This window comes from Haliotis asinina, chromosome 2 (genome assembly GCF_037392515.1).
Source record: "Haliotis asinina isolate JCU_RB_2024 chromosome 2, JCU_Hal_asi_v2, whole genome shotgun sequence".
NCBI lineage: Eukaryota > Metazoa > Mollusca > Gastropoda > Lepetellida > Haliotidae > Haliotis > Haliotis asinina.
In genome coordinates, this window is record NC_090281.1 from 98,519,822 (window position 1) to 98,535,484 (window position 15,663).

At 41.8% G+C, this 15,663-nt stretch overlaps 1 protein-coding gene across 1 annotated transcript in view; it reads left to right on the forward strand.

Annotated features, from left to right (window-relative positions):
* LOC137274674 (arf-GAP with Rho-GAP domain, ANK repeat and PH domain-containing protein 1-like) overlaps positions 1-15,663 on the forward strand; it is a 115,378-nt gene that overhangs the window by 36,850 nt on the left and 62,865 nt on the right. The window contains exon 4 of the mRNA XM_067808005.1: positions 8,909-8,952. Coding sequence (XP_067664106.1) covers positions 8,909-8,952 — 44 coding nt within the window. The remainder of the gene's footprint in view (positions 1-8,908; positions 8,953-15,663) is intronic.

Here is a 15,663-nt window from a genome sequence, read left to right on the forward strand (position 1 = left end):
TTGACATTTCATATTAAAATCTTTAACCTGTTAGTGCCCAGAACCGAACCACTTCTGTCACTATTCTTAGAAGAGTGACCACTAGATATATAGATCTCCAGTGAACTTGTTCCCTAGTAACTATTGGACTTGTGCATCATCAGACAGCTGATGTTTCCTTTCAGTTTCTAAGAGTCATTAGTGCACTTCCCATGGAGGTGTCGGGTGTGACTGAGTAAGGATCTGTATCTATTAATGAGTATTATATCTTTTTGTCAATATAAATGTGCTGATACCAAAATTGTGTGATTAACCTTTAATAATCATAAGATTTTTCAAGTGTGTGGTCTGTCACATTTTAGTGTTATTTACAAGGTGCTCAAGTACTGGAAGACTGAAAGTGTGTTATCACCATGCTTCTTACCCAAACTCAAACCAGGATCCCCCTTCCTGACACTTGGTACCCCCTTCAAGTGCAAATGTTCGCTTACTTCAAGATGGCGAACTTAATATGGTTCACTTTTATGATTCAGAATCACACACGAGTGGAAACTCTGTTAGTTTTGATGGTATGTGTAATGATGAGCTATTAATGCCATTGTTAATTAGTGAATGAAGTCCATGACCATTTCCTGTTGGCGGTATGAATCAGGAAATGCCTTACTCAATGGCCTGGTGACTAGTGCATCAGTAACATGGTGAGCTAGGTCTGTCCTCAACAATTCACGCAGCAGAATGGTGAGATCTATCATGTCTCTTGTTATGTATCTGTCTGGTTGAGAAAGTAATGCATTAAGAAATCCTGATGTATTTTTGTCATGGAATTTTTAGAACTGGTAGGATTCTAGGGATTTATAAGTTCCATATACTGATCTTATGGATACCTTGGAAATCAAGTCTTATGGTATTGAAAAAGGACTAGTTTCTGCCTTCATGTTACCCATTTAGGTGCTGTTCCCCAGTACTTCATGCTTGTTTCCCTGTTGACAGTCTAGCAATGGGACAAGTACCCAGAACCCCATGCTTGTTTCGCTGTTGTCACTCTAGGAATAGAACAGGTCCCTAGAACCTCATGCTTGTTTCCCTGTTGTCATTCTAGGAATAGAACAGGTCCCTAGAACCTCATGCTTGTTTCGCTGTTGTCACTCTAGGAATAGAACATGTCCCTAGAACCTCATTCTTGTTTCCTTGTTGACATTCTAGGAATGGAACAAGTACCCAGAATCTCATGCTTGTTTCGCTGTTGTCATTCTAGGAATAGAACATGTCCCTAGAACCTCATTCTTGTTTCCTTGTTGACATTCTAGGAATGGAACAAGTACCCAGAATCTCATGCTTGTTTCCCTGTTGTCATTCTAGGAATGGAACAAGTACCCAGAATCTCATGCTTGTTTCCCTGTTGTCATTCTAGGAATGGAACAAGTACCCAGAATCTCATGCTTGTTTCCCTGTTGTCATTCTAGGAATGGAACAAGTACCCAGAATCTCATGCTTGTTTCCCTGTTGACATTCTAGGAATGGAACAAGTACCCAGAATCTCATGCTTGTTTCCCTGTTGACATTCTAGGAATAGAACAAGTACCCAGAACCTCATGCTTGTTTCCCTGTTGTCATTCTAGGAATGGAACAAGTACCCAGAATCTCATGCTTGTTTCCCTGTTGACATTCTAGGAATAGAACAAGTACCCAGAACCTCATGCTTGTTTCCCTGTTGTCATTCTAGGAATGGAACAAGTACCCAGAATCTCATTCTTGTTTCCTTGTTGACATTCTAGGAATGGAACAAGTACCCAGAACCTCATGCTTGTTTCCCTGTTGTCATTCTAGGAATGGAACAAGTACCCAGAACCTCATGCTTGTTTCCTTGTTGACATTCTAGGAATGGAACAAGTACCCAGAACCTCATGCTTGTTTCCCTGTTGTCATTCTAGGAATGGAACAAGTACCCCGAACCTCATGCTTGTTCCCTTGTTGACATTCTAGGAATGGAACAAGTACCCAGAATCTCATGCTTGTTTCCCTGTTGTCATTCTAGGAATGGAACAAGTACCCAGAATCTCATGCTTGTTTCCTTGTTGACATTCTAGGAATGGAACAAGTACCCAGAATCTCATGCTTGTTTCGCTGTTGACATTCTAGGAATGGAACAAGTACCCAGAATCTCATGCTTGTTTCCCTGTTGTCATTCTAGGAATGGAACAAGTACCCAGAACCTCATGCTTGTTTCCTTGTTGACATTCTAGGAATGGAACAAGTACCCAGAATCTCATGCTTGTTTCCCTGTTGTCATTCTAGGAATAGAACATGTCCCTAGTTTCCTTGTTGACATTCTAGGAATGGAACAAGTACCCAGAATCTCATGCTTGTTTCGCTGTTGACATTCTAGGAATGGAACAAGTACCCAGAATCTCATGCTTGTTTCCCTGTTGTCATTCTAGGAATGGAACAAGTACCCAGAACCTCATGCTTGTTTCCTTGTTGACATTCTAGGAATGGAACAAGTACCCAGAATCTCATGCTTGTTTCCCTGTTGTCATTCTAGGAATAGAACATGTCCCTAGTTTCCTTGTTGACATTCTAGGAATGGAACAAGTACCCAGAATCTCATGCTTGTTTCGCTGTTGACATTCTAGGAATGGAACAAGTACCCAGAATCTCATGCTTGTTTCCCTGTTGTCATTCTAGGAATGGAACAAGTACCCAGAATCTCATGCTTGTTTCCTTGTTGACATTCTAGGAATGGAACAAGTACCCCGAATCTCATGCTTGTTTCCCTGTTGTCATTCTAGGAATAGAACATGTCCCTAGAACCTCATGCTTGTTTCCCTGTTGACATTCTAGGAATGGAACAAGTACCCAGAACCTCATGCTTGTTTCCCTGTTGTCATTCTAGGAATGGAACAAGTACCCAGAACCTCATGCTTGTTTCCTTGTTGACATTCTAGGAATGGAACAAGTACCCAGAATCTCATGCTTGTTTCCCTGTTGTCATTCTAGGAATGGAACAAGTACCCAGAATCTCATGCTTGTTTCCTTGTTGACATTCTAGGAATGGAACAAGTACCCCGAATCTCATGCTTGTTTCCCTGTTGTCATTCTAGGAATGGAACATGTCCCTAGAACCTCATGCTTGTTTCCCTGTTGACATTCTAGGAATGGAACAAGTACCCAGAACCTCATGCTTGTTTCCCTGTTGTCATTCTAGGAATGGAACAAGTACCCAGAACCTCATGCTTGTTTCCTTGTTGACATTCTAGGAATGGAACAAGTACCCCGAATCTCATGCTTGTTTCCCTGTTGTCATTCTAGGAATGGAACAAGTACCCAGAACCTCATGCTTGTTTCCTTGTTGACATTCTAGGAATGGAACAAGTACCCAGAATCTCATGCTTGTTTCCCTGTTGTCATTCTAGGAATAGAACATGTCCCTAGTTTCCTTGTTGACATTCTAGGAATGGAACAAGTACCCAGAATCTCATGCTTGTTTCCCTGTTGTCATTCTAGGAATGGAACAAGTACCCAGAATCTCATGCTTGTTTCCCTGTTGTCATTCTAGGAATGGAACAAGTACCCAGAACCTCATGCTTGTTTCCTTGTTGACATTCTAGGAATGGAACAAGTACCCCGAATCTCATGCTTGTTTCCCTGTTGTCATTCTAGGAATGGAACAAGTACCCAGAATCTCATGCTTGTTTCCCTGTTGTCATTCTAGGAATGGAACAAGTACCCAGAACCTCATGCTTGTTTCCTTGTTGACATTCTAGGAATGGAACAAGTACCCCGAATCTCATGCTTGTTTCCCTGTTGTCATTCTAGGAATGGAACAAGTACCCAGAACCTCATGCTTGTTTCCCTGTTGTCATTCTAGGAATGGAACAAGTACCCAGAACCTCATGCTTGTTTCCTTGTTGACATTCTAGGAATGGAACAAGTACCCCGAATCTCATGCTTGTTTCCCTGTTGTCATTCTAGGAATGGAACAAGTACCCAGAATCTCATGCTTGTTTCCTTGTTGACATTCTAGGAATGGAACAAGTACCCAGAATCTCATGCTTGTTTCCCTGTTGTCATTCTAGGAATAGAACATGTCCCTAGTTTCCTTGTTGACATTCTAGGAATGGAACAAGTACCCAGAACCTCATGCTTGTTTCCCTGTTGTCATTCTAGGAATAGAACATGTCCCTAGTTTCCTTGTTGACATTCTAGGAATGGAACAAGTACCCAGAATCTCATGCTTGTTTCCCTGTTGTCATTCTAGGAATGGAACAAGTACCCAGAATCTCATGCTTGTTTCCCTGTTGTCATTCTAGGAATGGAACAAGTACCCAGAATCTCATGCTTGTTTCCCTGTTGTCATTCTAGGAATGGAACAAGTACCCAGAATCTCATGCTTGTTTCCTTGTTGACATTCTAGGAATGGAACAAGTACCCAGAATCTCATGCTTGTTTCCCTGTTGTCATTCTAGGAATGGAACAAGTACCCAGAACCTCATGCTTGTTTCCCTGTTGTCATTCTAGGAATGGAACAAGTACCCAGAATCTCATGCTTGTTTCCCTGTTGTCATTCTAGGAATGGAACAAGTACCCAGAATCTCAGGCTTGTTTCCCTGTTGTCATTCTAGGAATGGAACAAGTACCCAGAATCTCATGCTTGTTTCCCTGTTGTCATTCTAGGAATAGAACATGTCCCTAGTTTCCTTGTTGACATTCTAGGAATGGAACAAGTACCCAGAATCTCATGCTTGTTTCGCTGTTGACATTCTAGGAATGGAACAAGTACCCAGAATCTCATGCTTGTTTCCCTGTTGTCATTCTAGGAATGGAACAAGTACCCAGAACCTCATGCTTGTTTCCTTGTTGACATTCTAGGAATGGAACAAGTACCCAGAATCTCATGCTTGTTTCCCTGTTGTCATTCTAGGAATAGAACATGTCCCTAGTTTCCTTGTTGACATTCTAGGAATGGAACAAGTACCCAGAATCTCATGCTTGTTTCGCTGTTGACATTCTAGGAATGGAACAAGTACCCAGAATCTCATGCTTGTTTCCCTGTTGTCATTCTAGGAATGGAACAAGTACCCAGAATCTCATGCTTGTTTCCTTGTTGACATTCTAGGAATGGAACAAGTACCCCGAATCTCATGCTTGTTTCCCTGTTGTCATTCTAGGAATAGAACATGTCCCTAGAACCTCATGCTTGTTTCCCTGTTGACATTCTAGGAATGGAACAAGTACCCAGAACCTCATGCTTGTTTCCCTGTTGTCATTCTAGGAATGGAACAAGTACCCAGAACCTCATGCTTGTTTCCTTGTTGACATTCTAGGAATGGAACAAGTACCCAGAATCTCATGCTTGTTTCCCTGTTGTCATTCTAGGAATGGAACAAGTACCCAGAATCTCATGCTTGTTTCCTTGTTGACATTCTAGGAATGGAACAAGTACCCCGAATCTCATGCTTGTTTCCCTGTTGTCATTCTAGGAATGGAACATGTCCCTAGAACCTCATGCTTGTTTCCCTGTTGACATTCTAGGAATGGAACAAGTACCCAGAACCTCATGCTTGTTTCCCTGTTGTCATTCTAGGAATGGAACAAGTACCCAGAACCTCATGCTTGTTTCCTTGTTGACATTCTAGGAATGGAACAAGTACCCCGAATCTCATGCTTGTTTCCCTGTTGTCATTCTAGGAATGGAACAAGTACCCAGAACCTCATGCTTGTTTCCTTGTTGACATTCTAGGAATGGAACAAGTACCCAGAATCTCATGCTTGTTTCCCTGTTGTCATTCTAGGAATAGAACATGTCCCTAGTTTCCTTGTTGACATTCTAGGAATGGAACAAGTACCCAGAATCTCATGCTTGTTTCCCTGTTGTCATTCTAGGAATGGAACAAGTACCCAGAATCTCATGCTTGTTTCCCTGTTGTCATTCTAGGAATGGAACAAGTACCCAGAACCTCATGCTTGTTTCCTTGTTGACATTCTAGGAATGGAACAAGTACCCCGAATCTCATGCTTGTTTCCCTGTTGTCATTCTAGGAATGGAACAAGTACCCAGAATCTCATGCTTGTTTCCCTGTTGTCATTCTAGGAATGGAACAAGTACCCAGAACCTCATGCTTGTTTCCTTGTTGACATTCTAGGAATGGAACAAGTACCCCGAATCTCATGCTTGTTTCCCTGTTGTCATTCTAGGAATGGAACAAGTACCCAGAACCTCATGCTTGTTTCCCTGTTGTCATTCTAGGAATGGAACAAGTACCCAGAACCTCATGCTTGTTTCCTTGTTGACATTCTAGGAATGGAACAAGTACCCCGAATCTCATGCTTGTTTCCCTGTTGTCATTCTAGGAATGGAACAAGTACCCAGAATCTCCTGCTTGTTTCCTTGTTGACATTCTAGGAATGGAACAAGTACCCAGAATCTCATGCTTGTTTCCCTGTTGTCATTCTAGGAATAGAACATGTCCCTAGTTTCCTTGTTGACATTCTAGGAATGGAACAAGTACCCAGAACCTCATGCTTGTTTCCCTGTTGTCATTCTAGGAATAGAACATGTCCCTAGTTTCCTTGTTGACATTCTAGGAATGGAACAAGTACCCAGAATCTCATGCTTGTTTCCCTGTTGTCATTCTAGGAATGGAACAAGTACCCAGAATCTCATGCTTGTTTCCCTGTTGTCATTCTAGGAATGGAACAAGTACCCAGAATCTCATGCTTGTTTCCCTGTTGTCATTCTAGGAATGGAACAAGTACCCAGAATCTCATGCTTGTTTCCTTGTTGACATTCTAGGAATGGAACAAGTACCCAGAATCTCATGCTTGTTTCCCTGTTGTCATTCTAGGAATGGAACAAGTACCCAGAACCTCATGCTTGTTTCCCTGTTGTCATTCTAGGAATGGAACAAGTACCCAGAATCTCATGCTTGTTTCCCTGTTGTCATTCTAGGAATGGAACAAGTACCCAGAATCTCATGCTTGTTTCCCTGTTGTCATTCTAGGAATGGAACAAGTACCCAGAATCTCATGCTTGTTTCCCTGTTGTCATTCTAGGAATGGAACAAGTACCCAGAATCTCATGCTTGTTTCCCTGTTGTCATTCTAGGAATGGAACAAGTACCCAGAACCTCATGCTTGTTTCCCTGTTGTCATTCTAGGAATGGAACAAGTACCCAGAATCTCATGCTTGTTTCCCTGTTGTCATTCTAGGAATGGAACAAGTACCCAGAATCTGATGCTTGTTTCCCTGTTGTCATTCTAGGAATGGAACAAGTACCCAGAATCTCATGCTTGTTTCCCTGTTGTCATTCTAGGAATGGAACAAGTACCCAGAATCTCATGCTTGTTTCCTTGTTGACATTCTAGGAATGGAACAAGTACCCAGAACCTCATGCTTGTTTCCCTGTTGACATTCTAGGAATGGAACAAGTACCCAGAATCTCATGCTTGTTTCCTTGTTGACATTCTAGGAATGGAACAAGTACCCAGAATCTCATGGTTGTTTCCCTGTTGTCATTCTAGGAATGGAACAAGTACCCAGAATCTCATGCTTGTTTCCCTGTTGACATTCTAGGAATGGAACAAGTACCCAGAATCTCATGCTTGTTTCCTTGTTGTCATTCTAGGAATGGAACAAGTACTCAGAATCTCATGCTTGTTTCGCTGTTGACATTCTAGGAATGGAACAAGTACCCAGAATCTCATGCTTGTTTCCCTGTTGTCATTCTAGGAATGGAACAAGTACCCAGAATCTCATGCTTGTTTCCTTGTTGACATTCTAGGAATGGAACAAGTACCCAGAATCTCATGCTTGTTTCCCTGTTGTCATTCTAGGAATGGAACAAGTACCCAGAATCTCATGCTTGTTTCCCTGTTGACATTCTAGGAATGGAACAAGTACCCAGAATCTCATGCTTGTTTCCCTGTTGTCATTCTAGGAATGGAACAAGTACCCAGAATCTCATGCTTGTTTCCTTGTTGACATTCTAGGAATGGAACAAGTACCCAGAATCTCATGCTTGTTTCCCTGTTGTCATTCTAGGAATGGAACAAGTACCCAGAACCTCATGCTTGTTTCCCTGTTGTCATTCTAGGAATGGAACAAGTACCCAGAACCTCATGCTTGTTTCCCTGTTGACATTCTAGGAATGGAACAAGTACCCAGAATCTCATGCTTGTTTCCCTGTTGACATTCTAGGAATGGAACAAGTACCCAGAATCTCATGCTTGTTTCCTTGTTGTCATTCTAGGAATGGAACAAGTACCCAGAATCTCATGCTTGTTTCCTTGTTGACATTCTAGGAATGGAACAAGTACCCCGAATCTCATGCTTGTTTCCCTGTTGTCATTCTAGGAATGGAACAAGTACCCAGAACCTCATGCTTGTTTCCCTGTTGTCATTCTAGGAATAGAACATGTCCCTAGTTTCCTTGTTGACATTCTAGGAATGGAACAAGTACCCAGAATCTCATGCTTGTTTCCCTGTTGACATTCTAGGAATAGAACATGTCCCTAGAACCCCATTCTTGTTTCCTTGTTGACATTCTAGGAATGGAACAAGTACCCAGAATCTCATGCTTGTTTCGCTGTTGTCATTCTAGGAATAGAACATGTCCCTAGAACCCCATGCTTGTTTCCTTGTTGACATTCTAGGAATAGGACAAGTACCCAGTACCTCTTTCTTGTCTCTCTGGAGAGTGAAATTTATGTCATTACTTTGAACTTTTAAATGTGTTACTTAAAACTTACAACAGTCAGCTGTTACTAAGGAAACCAGCTGTGGTGAATCTGAGTAGTGTGTGGACAGTACAATCTTCACAGATTGAATGCTTCTTTGATTGATGACTCTGAGTGAGGAAAGTTAAAGGAAATACCTTACTTCACCTGTTGTTGCTATTAAGTAGCATTATGTTCCGTTGTTTGTTTTCAGCAAAAGAAGACAGAGAGATGTGGCTACCTCCACAAACAAGGAGGGTGAGTACCATAGTGCCACTGGCTGACCCGAGGCTTCAGTTTGTCACGCTTTTGTCTCGTGTATGTTTTGAATGATATGACTGTACATGTCCAGTCCACCTGTTATGTTCAACAGGTGTAATGTGTCTGTTTTTGTCTAACAAGTAGATCACACCTGTAGACCGTAACAGACAGATCACACCCATAGACTGAAACTGATAAGACCCTACCGGTAGACTGTAGCAAGTAGATCATTCATACAGATCACACCTGTGCATCAAAATAACAGAGCACACCTGTAGACCATAAAAAGAGGATACCCTTATAGACCATCACAAATAGACCACACCTGTAGATTGTTTACAACTGTGTATTTACAGATGTGAACAAAAGAGAAGGTGATAATTGCATTTAAAATCAAGTGAGACTAGTGAAGTGTATTTCAGTGCAGAAAGCCCAGCTAATACCTGTAGCCATCCCTCATTGTTGTGAATGCCTCTCAAAAGGGAAGTATGGCTGGTTTGTAAGAAATCTCTTGACACATTAATTATTAAGTTGGTTGTGGTGACTCTGATCTAACTGTGAAATATTTCAGTTTCCGAAGAGTGACGATATGTAGAGATTATTTTGCCAAATGTTTTGTCAGTTGTAATTATCATACTTCAATGTAGATATGGCACAATGTGAACCTGTCACACAGATTTTCCATGTTGTATGTCCCCCATCTTCAGATGGGAAGTTGGACTGTCAAACTGCTAAACTGCTTCTTTGACACTGGTTGGCATTGCCAGTCAGAACAAATGGTTAGATCTTATGTCCTGTCCACCCCCTTCAGACTCCATTTAGATATGCGAAACTCACCTTGTTTGCAGTGATAAACAGTATCGTTTACTCCCAACATGTGATGTCATCCATTCGTATGGTTGAACAATAAACTGACTCAGCCAGGCTAAATGCTGCACAGTGTCCATGTTAGGATGACTAATATTCTGTCTCTGGGGATTTGGGCTTTTACCTTTCCTCACTAGTGGAGTTAATGAGCTTCAGCTTTGACAGTTATGACTTTAATGTTATGATCAGTTTCTTGTGGCTTCAGACTTTCTTACTCAAGTGTAAAACATGAGTCCGGTGAAAGTGTGTTTTATGTGGTAATAGTAGGGTGGTAGTAGCAAAAGTGATGGGCAAAGATGGAAAAACTTAGGAAATTCCCAACCTTATTGATTTTATGAAACTCCAGATTTGAAAACCACTTGAAGAGTCTCTGTTGAGTTCAGAATTAAGTCAGGATTAAGTCCAATATGCATCCAACAAAAGATGGGGTTACGTCTACCACCATTATCAGCCAAATTTTTAGAGCGTGCTGTGTGAAGGTCGCCAGCAAGCTGACCCACAATTCAGTGGTTGTCGGTGATACATTTAGTCTCTGCAATGTGATATGGTGCAGCACTTACACAGTTTCCTATTTTGGCATGGATTGAGGAAGTAGTGTAAATTAGGCCGGTATACTTAGATATCAGCTTGTCTGTCCTTAGTGAGGCGAACTTTACTGTTTTACAGTCACTCTAGTGGGGAGTATGTGTGGACTTCAGCTTGTGTAATGTGACAGACAGCGTTTTAGAGAATGATCTTTGTCGTTCATCTCCCTTCGTGGTCGTCTATCCATGAAGATCCTGGTTGGATTTGGTCTTCAGTTTGACTTAGTTTAACATGATCTGGTGGTCTGTTTGACTAACATGATCTGGTGGTCAGTTTGACTAACATGATCTGGTGGTCAGTTTTTACTAACATGATCTGGTGGTCACACTCGGTGACACATTATTGTATTCCAAGTTTGGCTGAAGGGGTCGTTTTCGGCACAGGTACTACAGAAACGTACACCAGGTACCTTTCTGTATACAGAAATGTACCCTAGCCAAAGTAAATATACAGAAACGTACCTGGTACCCTAAACAGCAGACGAGTCCACTTTTCTCAAGCCAAAACCAAAACCGGTTTGTGGTGTTGTTCCAGATCGCCTGACTTCGAGCGCTTTGTGGGCATTAAAATCGTTTTATTAGCCTTGTATTATAACACAATCGAATGATATTGAACAACTGACAGCCGAAGAAAGGTATATTATTGTTCCTGACAAACACCCACTGCCATGCTGCATTTTTTTCACGGTTTGACTCATTCATGTTTTTCACATGTGAATGTCACTCAAAGACATTACCAACTGTCACTGAAAATGTTTAAATTACATAAAAATTGTTTTTTAACTGTCTGTCAAGTTTTCTTTTTTGAAATATTTCTTATTCATATGATTAATAATCTCCTACACAACTTAAGAACCCTCTCAGTTATTAAGATACAGCCTTACATGACAAACCTATCTTATGTATTTTAAATATTTAGTTTTGTAAATAATACATGGACTGGATTGACAAGAAAAGTCTAGTGGATCACTTTTCCTTGTCAGTGGTAGGAAAATATGTATTGTACACAAAATACTCACAATAGAAGAAGTTATTGTCGATGATGTTTGTCATTAGTGCACTTCCCATGGAGGTGTCGGGTGTCACTGAGTAATTAACTGTCTCTATTGAGTTTTATATCTTATTGTCAATATAAATGTGCTGATACCAAAATTGTGTGATTAACCTTGCTAATTTCTTATGTGTTTTCATGAGGTACATAATTTAGGTTATATTCCATTGCAAATTAGAGGTGTGTTTTCATGAGGTACATAATTTAGGTTATATTCCATTGCATAAAGGTGTGAATTTGATCTTACGATGCTATCTGGAATATTGGAATACAGTTAATGTGTCAGGTTTGGATGTTTGCAGGTGTTCTGGAGTTCTATAACTGTTATCAGTTATCATGCTGTCATGGTCATACTAATAATGAGAAGTGTTTCCCCACAATATTCTGAGATATCCCAGTTGCTTCGTGTCAACATCTAAGGTTTGAATCCACAGAAAGAAGATAAACGTGGTGGTATGTTATTATTGCCACACACATTCATTGAAGAAGCCTAGACTCACTCACTCACTAACGTATTCTGTCACTTTTTCACTCATTCACATTTCACTCCTCTTGCTCACTCACTTGCCTGCCTGCCTACCCACCCACCCACTCAATCACTCACCCACCCACCATTTACCCACTCACCTGCTCTCTTACTTTCCCAGATACTCACTCAGTCACATACATTTCAACATTGTTACGGATGTTTAGTGCATCTGCTGAAAGGATGACATGAACCCAGAAATGAAGTCATCACATGAAAGTGAAATAGAGAATGTCTTTGTACACTTTTACATTGTGTTTGTACCTACATAAATTCTTCACATGCACTTTCCGGATGAGGAACTAAAAGACTGTAGGTATTTATGTGACAGAGGGCCACTGCACAGAATTATTCTCAGTTGGCCTGAACTTTAGGTCAGCGGCTGGTAACTGAATGTTTTTCACTGCCACTGTTTCCTCTATGGGAGTGGACATAAGGAGGTTGGTGTGCTCCATGAGTTGACAGGGATAATCACACAAGGTGAATAGCTCAGGATTAACTTTTCTCCATCAAAGTCACTTTGTGGATGTAGAATGGGGGTTTGCTTTGGATGAAGATGTTGTTCAGTGATGTTTTTCTTTGAAAATGTCTTGACAGTTAAACCAAATGAAGTGCACACCCAGTGATTGGGTGTTCCTTGCATTGTGAACAAACTGATGGTGTGATTATAATCCTGCCTGTAATGGTTTTCTTTTAAAATGTTGGTAAGTTATATCATACAACATTTGGACAGCAAGTGAGCAGACATTCTGTGTTATAACAGGTTGATGGTGGTGATGAGATCTGATCGCTGCAGCGGACTGAAGGTGATTAGAGGTCCATGACATATTATGCTATAATATTTGTGTCTAGAAATTCTCTAAACTCTTAATGCTTCATGTCAGGGTTGTGACCCCTTTAAGAATTAAATACACTAAATGAAAAAAACTTGTTCCTGTCATGAGATTCTGTAGCCAGTGAGGAATATGCGTCCCTTTCCATATCTGTTGTGGGTGTATCCAAAAGAAGAATTCTGACAAGTTCAGTTTTTTCTAATGACCGTTGGCCATTAATCTGCGTATATGTCAACACAGATGTACATTTTATAGTATGATTTACCTCTCACATAATTGTCGTTTCCTGATTAGCTGACCACTCTTCTATTGTTTTCAATATATCCCGCTTACAAGCAAGTAACGTTTCTATGTACCCAAGTTGGGAATGCCGAAGTCATTTGATACTTTGAGGTAATTCTTTTTCTCAAATAACATTGAATCACATATAATGCATGGAAATTACTGGTGTTCTGTGAATGCAAATCAATAGAAGGGAGATATCGGTTATAGTGTCTAATTCAGGACGATCTTCATCCAAATATTTCTAAAATCCAAATACAGTGGAAGTCCTCCTAACTGACATGTGTTGGGACCGGCAAAATATGCCGGCAGAGTGAGTGTTTAGCAAACTTTTCTCTTTTCAACCTGAGAATGACATTCGATGTGCCGAAACATACAACTGAATAATGTGTTGATAGTCATCATATTATTTATTCATCACTAAAGATAACATTAAAAACTATAACACAAGCATACATGTATATAGTTTATGACGTGAAAATGTCAGAAAGCTAAACTTGCTGTTTTGATTTTGTCTAAAGAGTAATGTTGTCAGTGGCAGTCTCTAAGGTTTGAATGTGTGGGAGTTACCAAAATAGCCGATTCTGGTTTCATGAGTGTTAACTACTGTATAAACAGTCAGTTGGGCAGTCTTTATTGTGCCTAAATACGGAGTAGGCTGACGCGGGATTAGAGGGCGTGCATGTGATCATACATTAACTAACCAGGACCAGATTCTAGTGCTGATACTGAGAGCATGCCAGACAGGACCAGATTCTAGTGCTGATATTGAGAGCATGCCAGACAGGACCAGATTCTGGTGCTGATATTGAGAGCATGCCAGACAAGACCAGATCCTAGTGCTGATATTGAGAGCATGCCAGACAGGACCAGATTCTGGTGGTGATATTGAGAGCATGCCAGACAGGACCAGATTCTGGTGGTGATATTGAGAGCATGCCAGACAGGACCAGATCCTAGTGCTGATATTGAGAGCATGCCAGACAGGACCAGATTCTGGTGGTGATATTGAGAGCATGCCAGACAGGACCAGATCCTAGTGCTGATATTGAGAGCATGCCAGACAGGACCAGATTCTGGTGGTGATATTGAGAGCATGCCAGACAGGACCAGATTCTGGTGCTGATAATGAGAGCATGCCAGACAGGACCAGATTCTGGTGGTGATATTGAGAGCATGCCAGACAGGACCAGATTCTGGTGGTGATATTGAGAGCATGCCAGACAGGACCAGATTCTGGTGGTGATATTGAGAGCATGCCAGACAGGACCAGATTCTGGTGCTGATAATGAGAGCATGCCAGACAGGACCAGATTCTGGTGCTGATAATGAGAGCATGCCAGACAGGACCAGATTCTGGTGCTGATAATGAGAGCATGCCAGACAGGACCAGATTCTGGTGGTGATATTGAGAGCATGCCAGACAGGACCAGATTCTGGTGCTGATAATGAGAGCATGCCAGACAGGACCAGATTCTGGTGCTGATAATGAGAGCATGCCAGACAGGACCAGATTCTGGTGGTGATATTGAGAGCATGCCAGACAGGACCAGATTCTGGTGGTGATATTGAGAGCATGCCAGACAGGACCAGATTCTGGTGGTGATATTGAGAGCATGCCAGACAGGACCAGATCCTAGTGCTGATATTGAGAGCATGCCAGACAGGACCAGATTCTGGTGGTGATATTGAGAGCATGCCAGACAGGACCAGATTCTGGTGCTGATAATGAGAGCATGCCAGACAGGACCAGATTCTGGTGCTGATAATGAGAGCATGCCAGACAGGACCAGATTCTGGTGGTGATATTGAGAGCATGCCAGACAGGACCAGATTCTGGTGGTGATATTGAGAGCATGCCAGACAGGACCAGATTCTGGTGGTGATATTGAGAGCATGCCAGACAGGACCAGATCCTAGTGCTGATATTGAGAGCATGCCAGACAGGACCAGATTCTGGTGGTGATATTGAGAGCATGCCAGACAGGACCAGATTCTGGTGCTGATAATGAGAGCATGCCAGACAGGACCAGATTCTGGTGGTGATATTGAGAGCATGCCAGACAGGACCAGATTCTGGTGGTGATATTGAGAGCATGCCAGACAGGACCAGATTCTGGTGGTGATATTGAGAGCATGCCAGACAGGACCAGATTCTGGTGCTGATAATGAGAGCATGCCAGACAGGACCAGATTCTGGTGCTGATAATGAGAGCATGCCAGACAGGACCAGATTCTGGTGCTGATAATGAGAGCATGCCAGACAGGACCAGATTCTGGTGCTGATAATGAGAGCATGCCAGACAGGACCAGATTCTGGTGCTGATAATGAGAGCATGCCAGACAGGACCAGATTCTGGTGCTGATAATGAGAGCATGCCAGACAGGACCAGATTCTGGTGGTGATATTGAGAGCATGCCAGACAGGACCAGATTCTGGTGGTGATATTGAGAGCATGCCAGACAGGACCAGATTCTGGTGGTGATATTGAGAGCATGCCAGACAGGACCAGATTCTGGTGGTGATATTGAGAGCATGCCAGACAGGACCAGATTCTGGTGGTG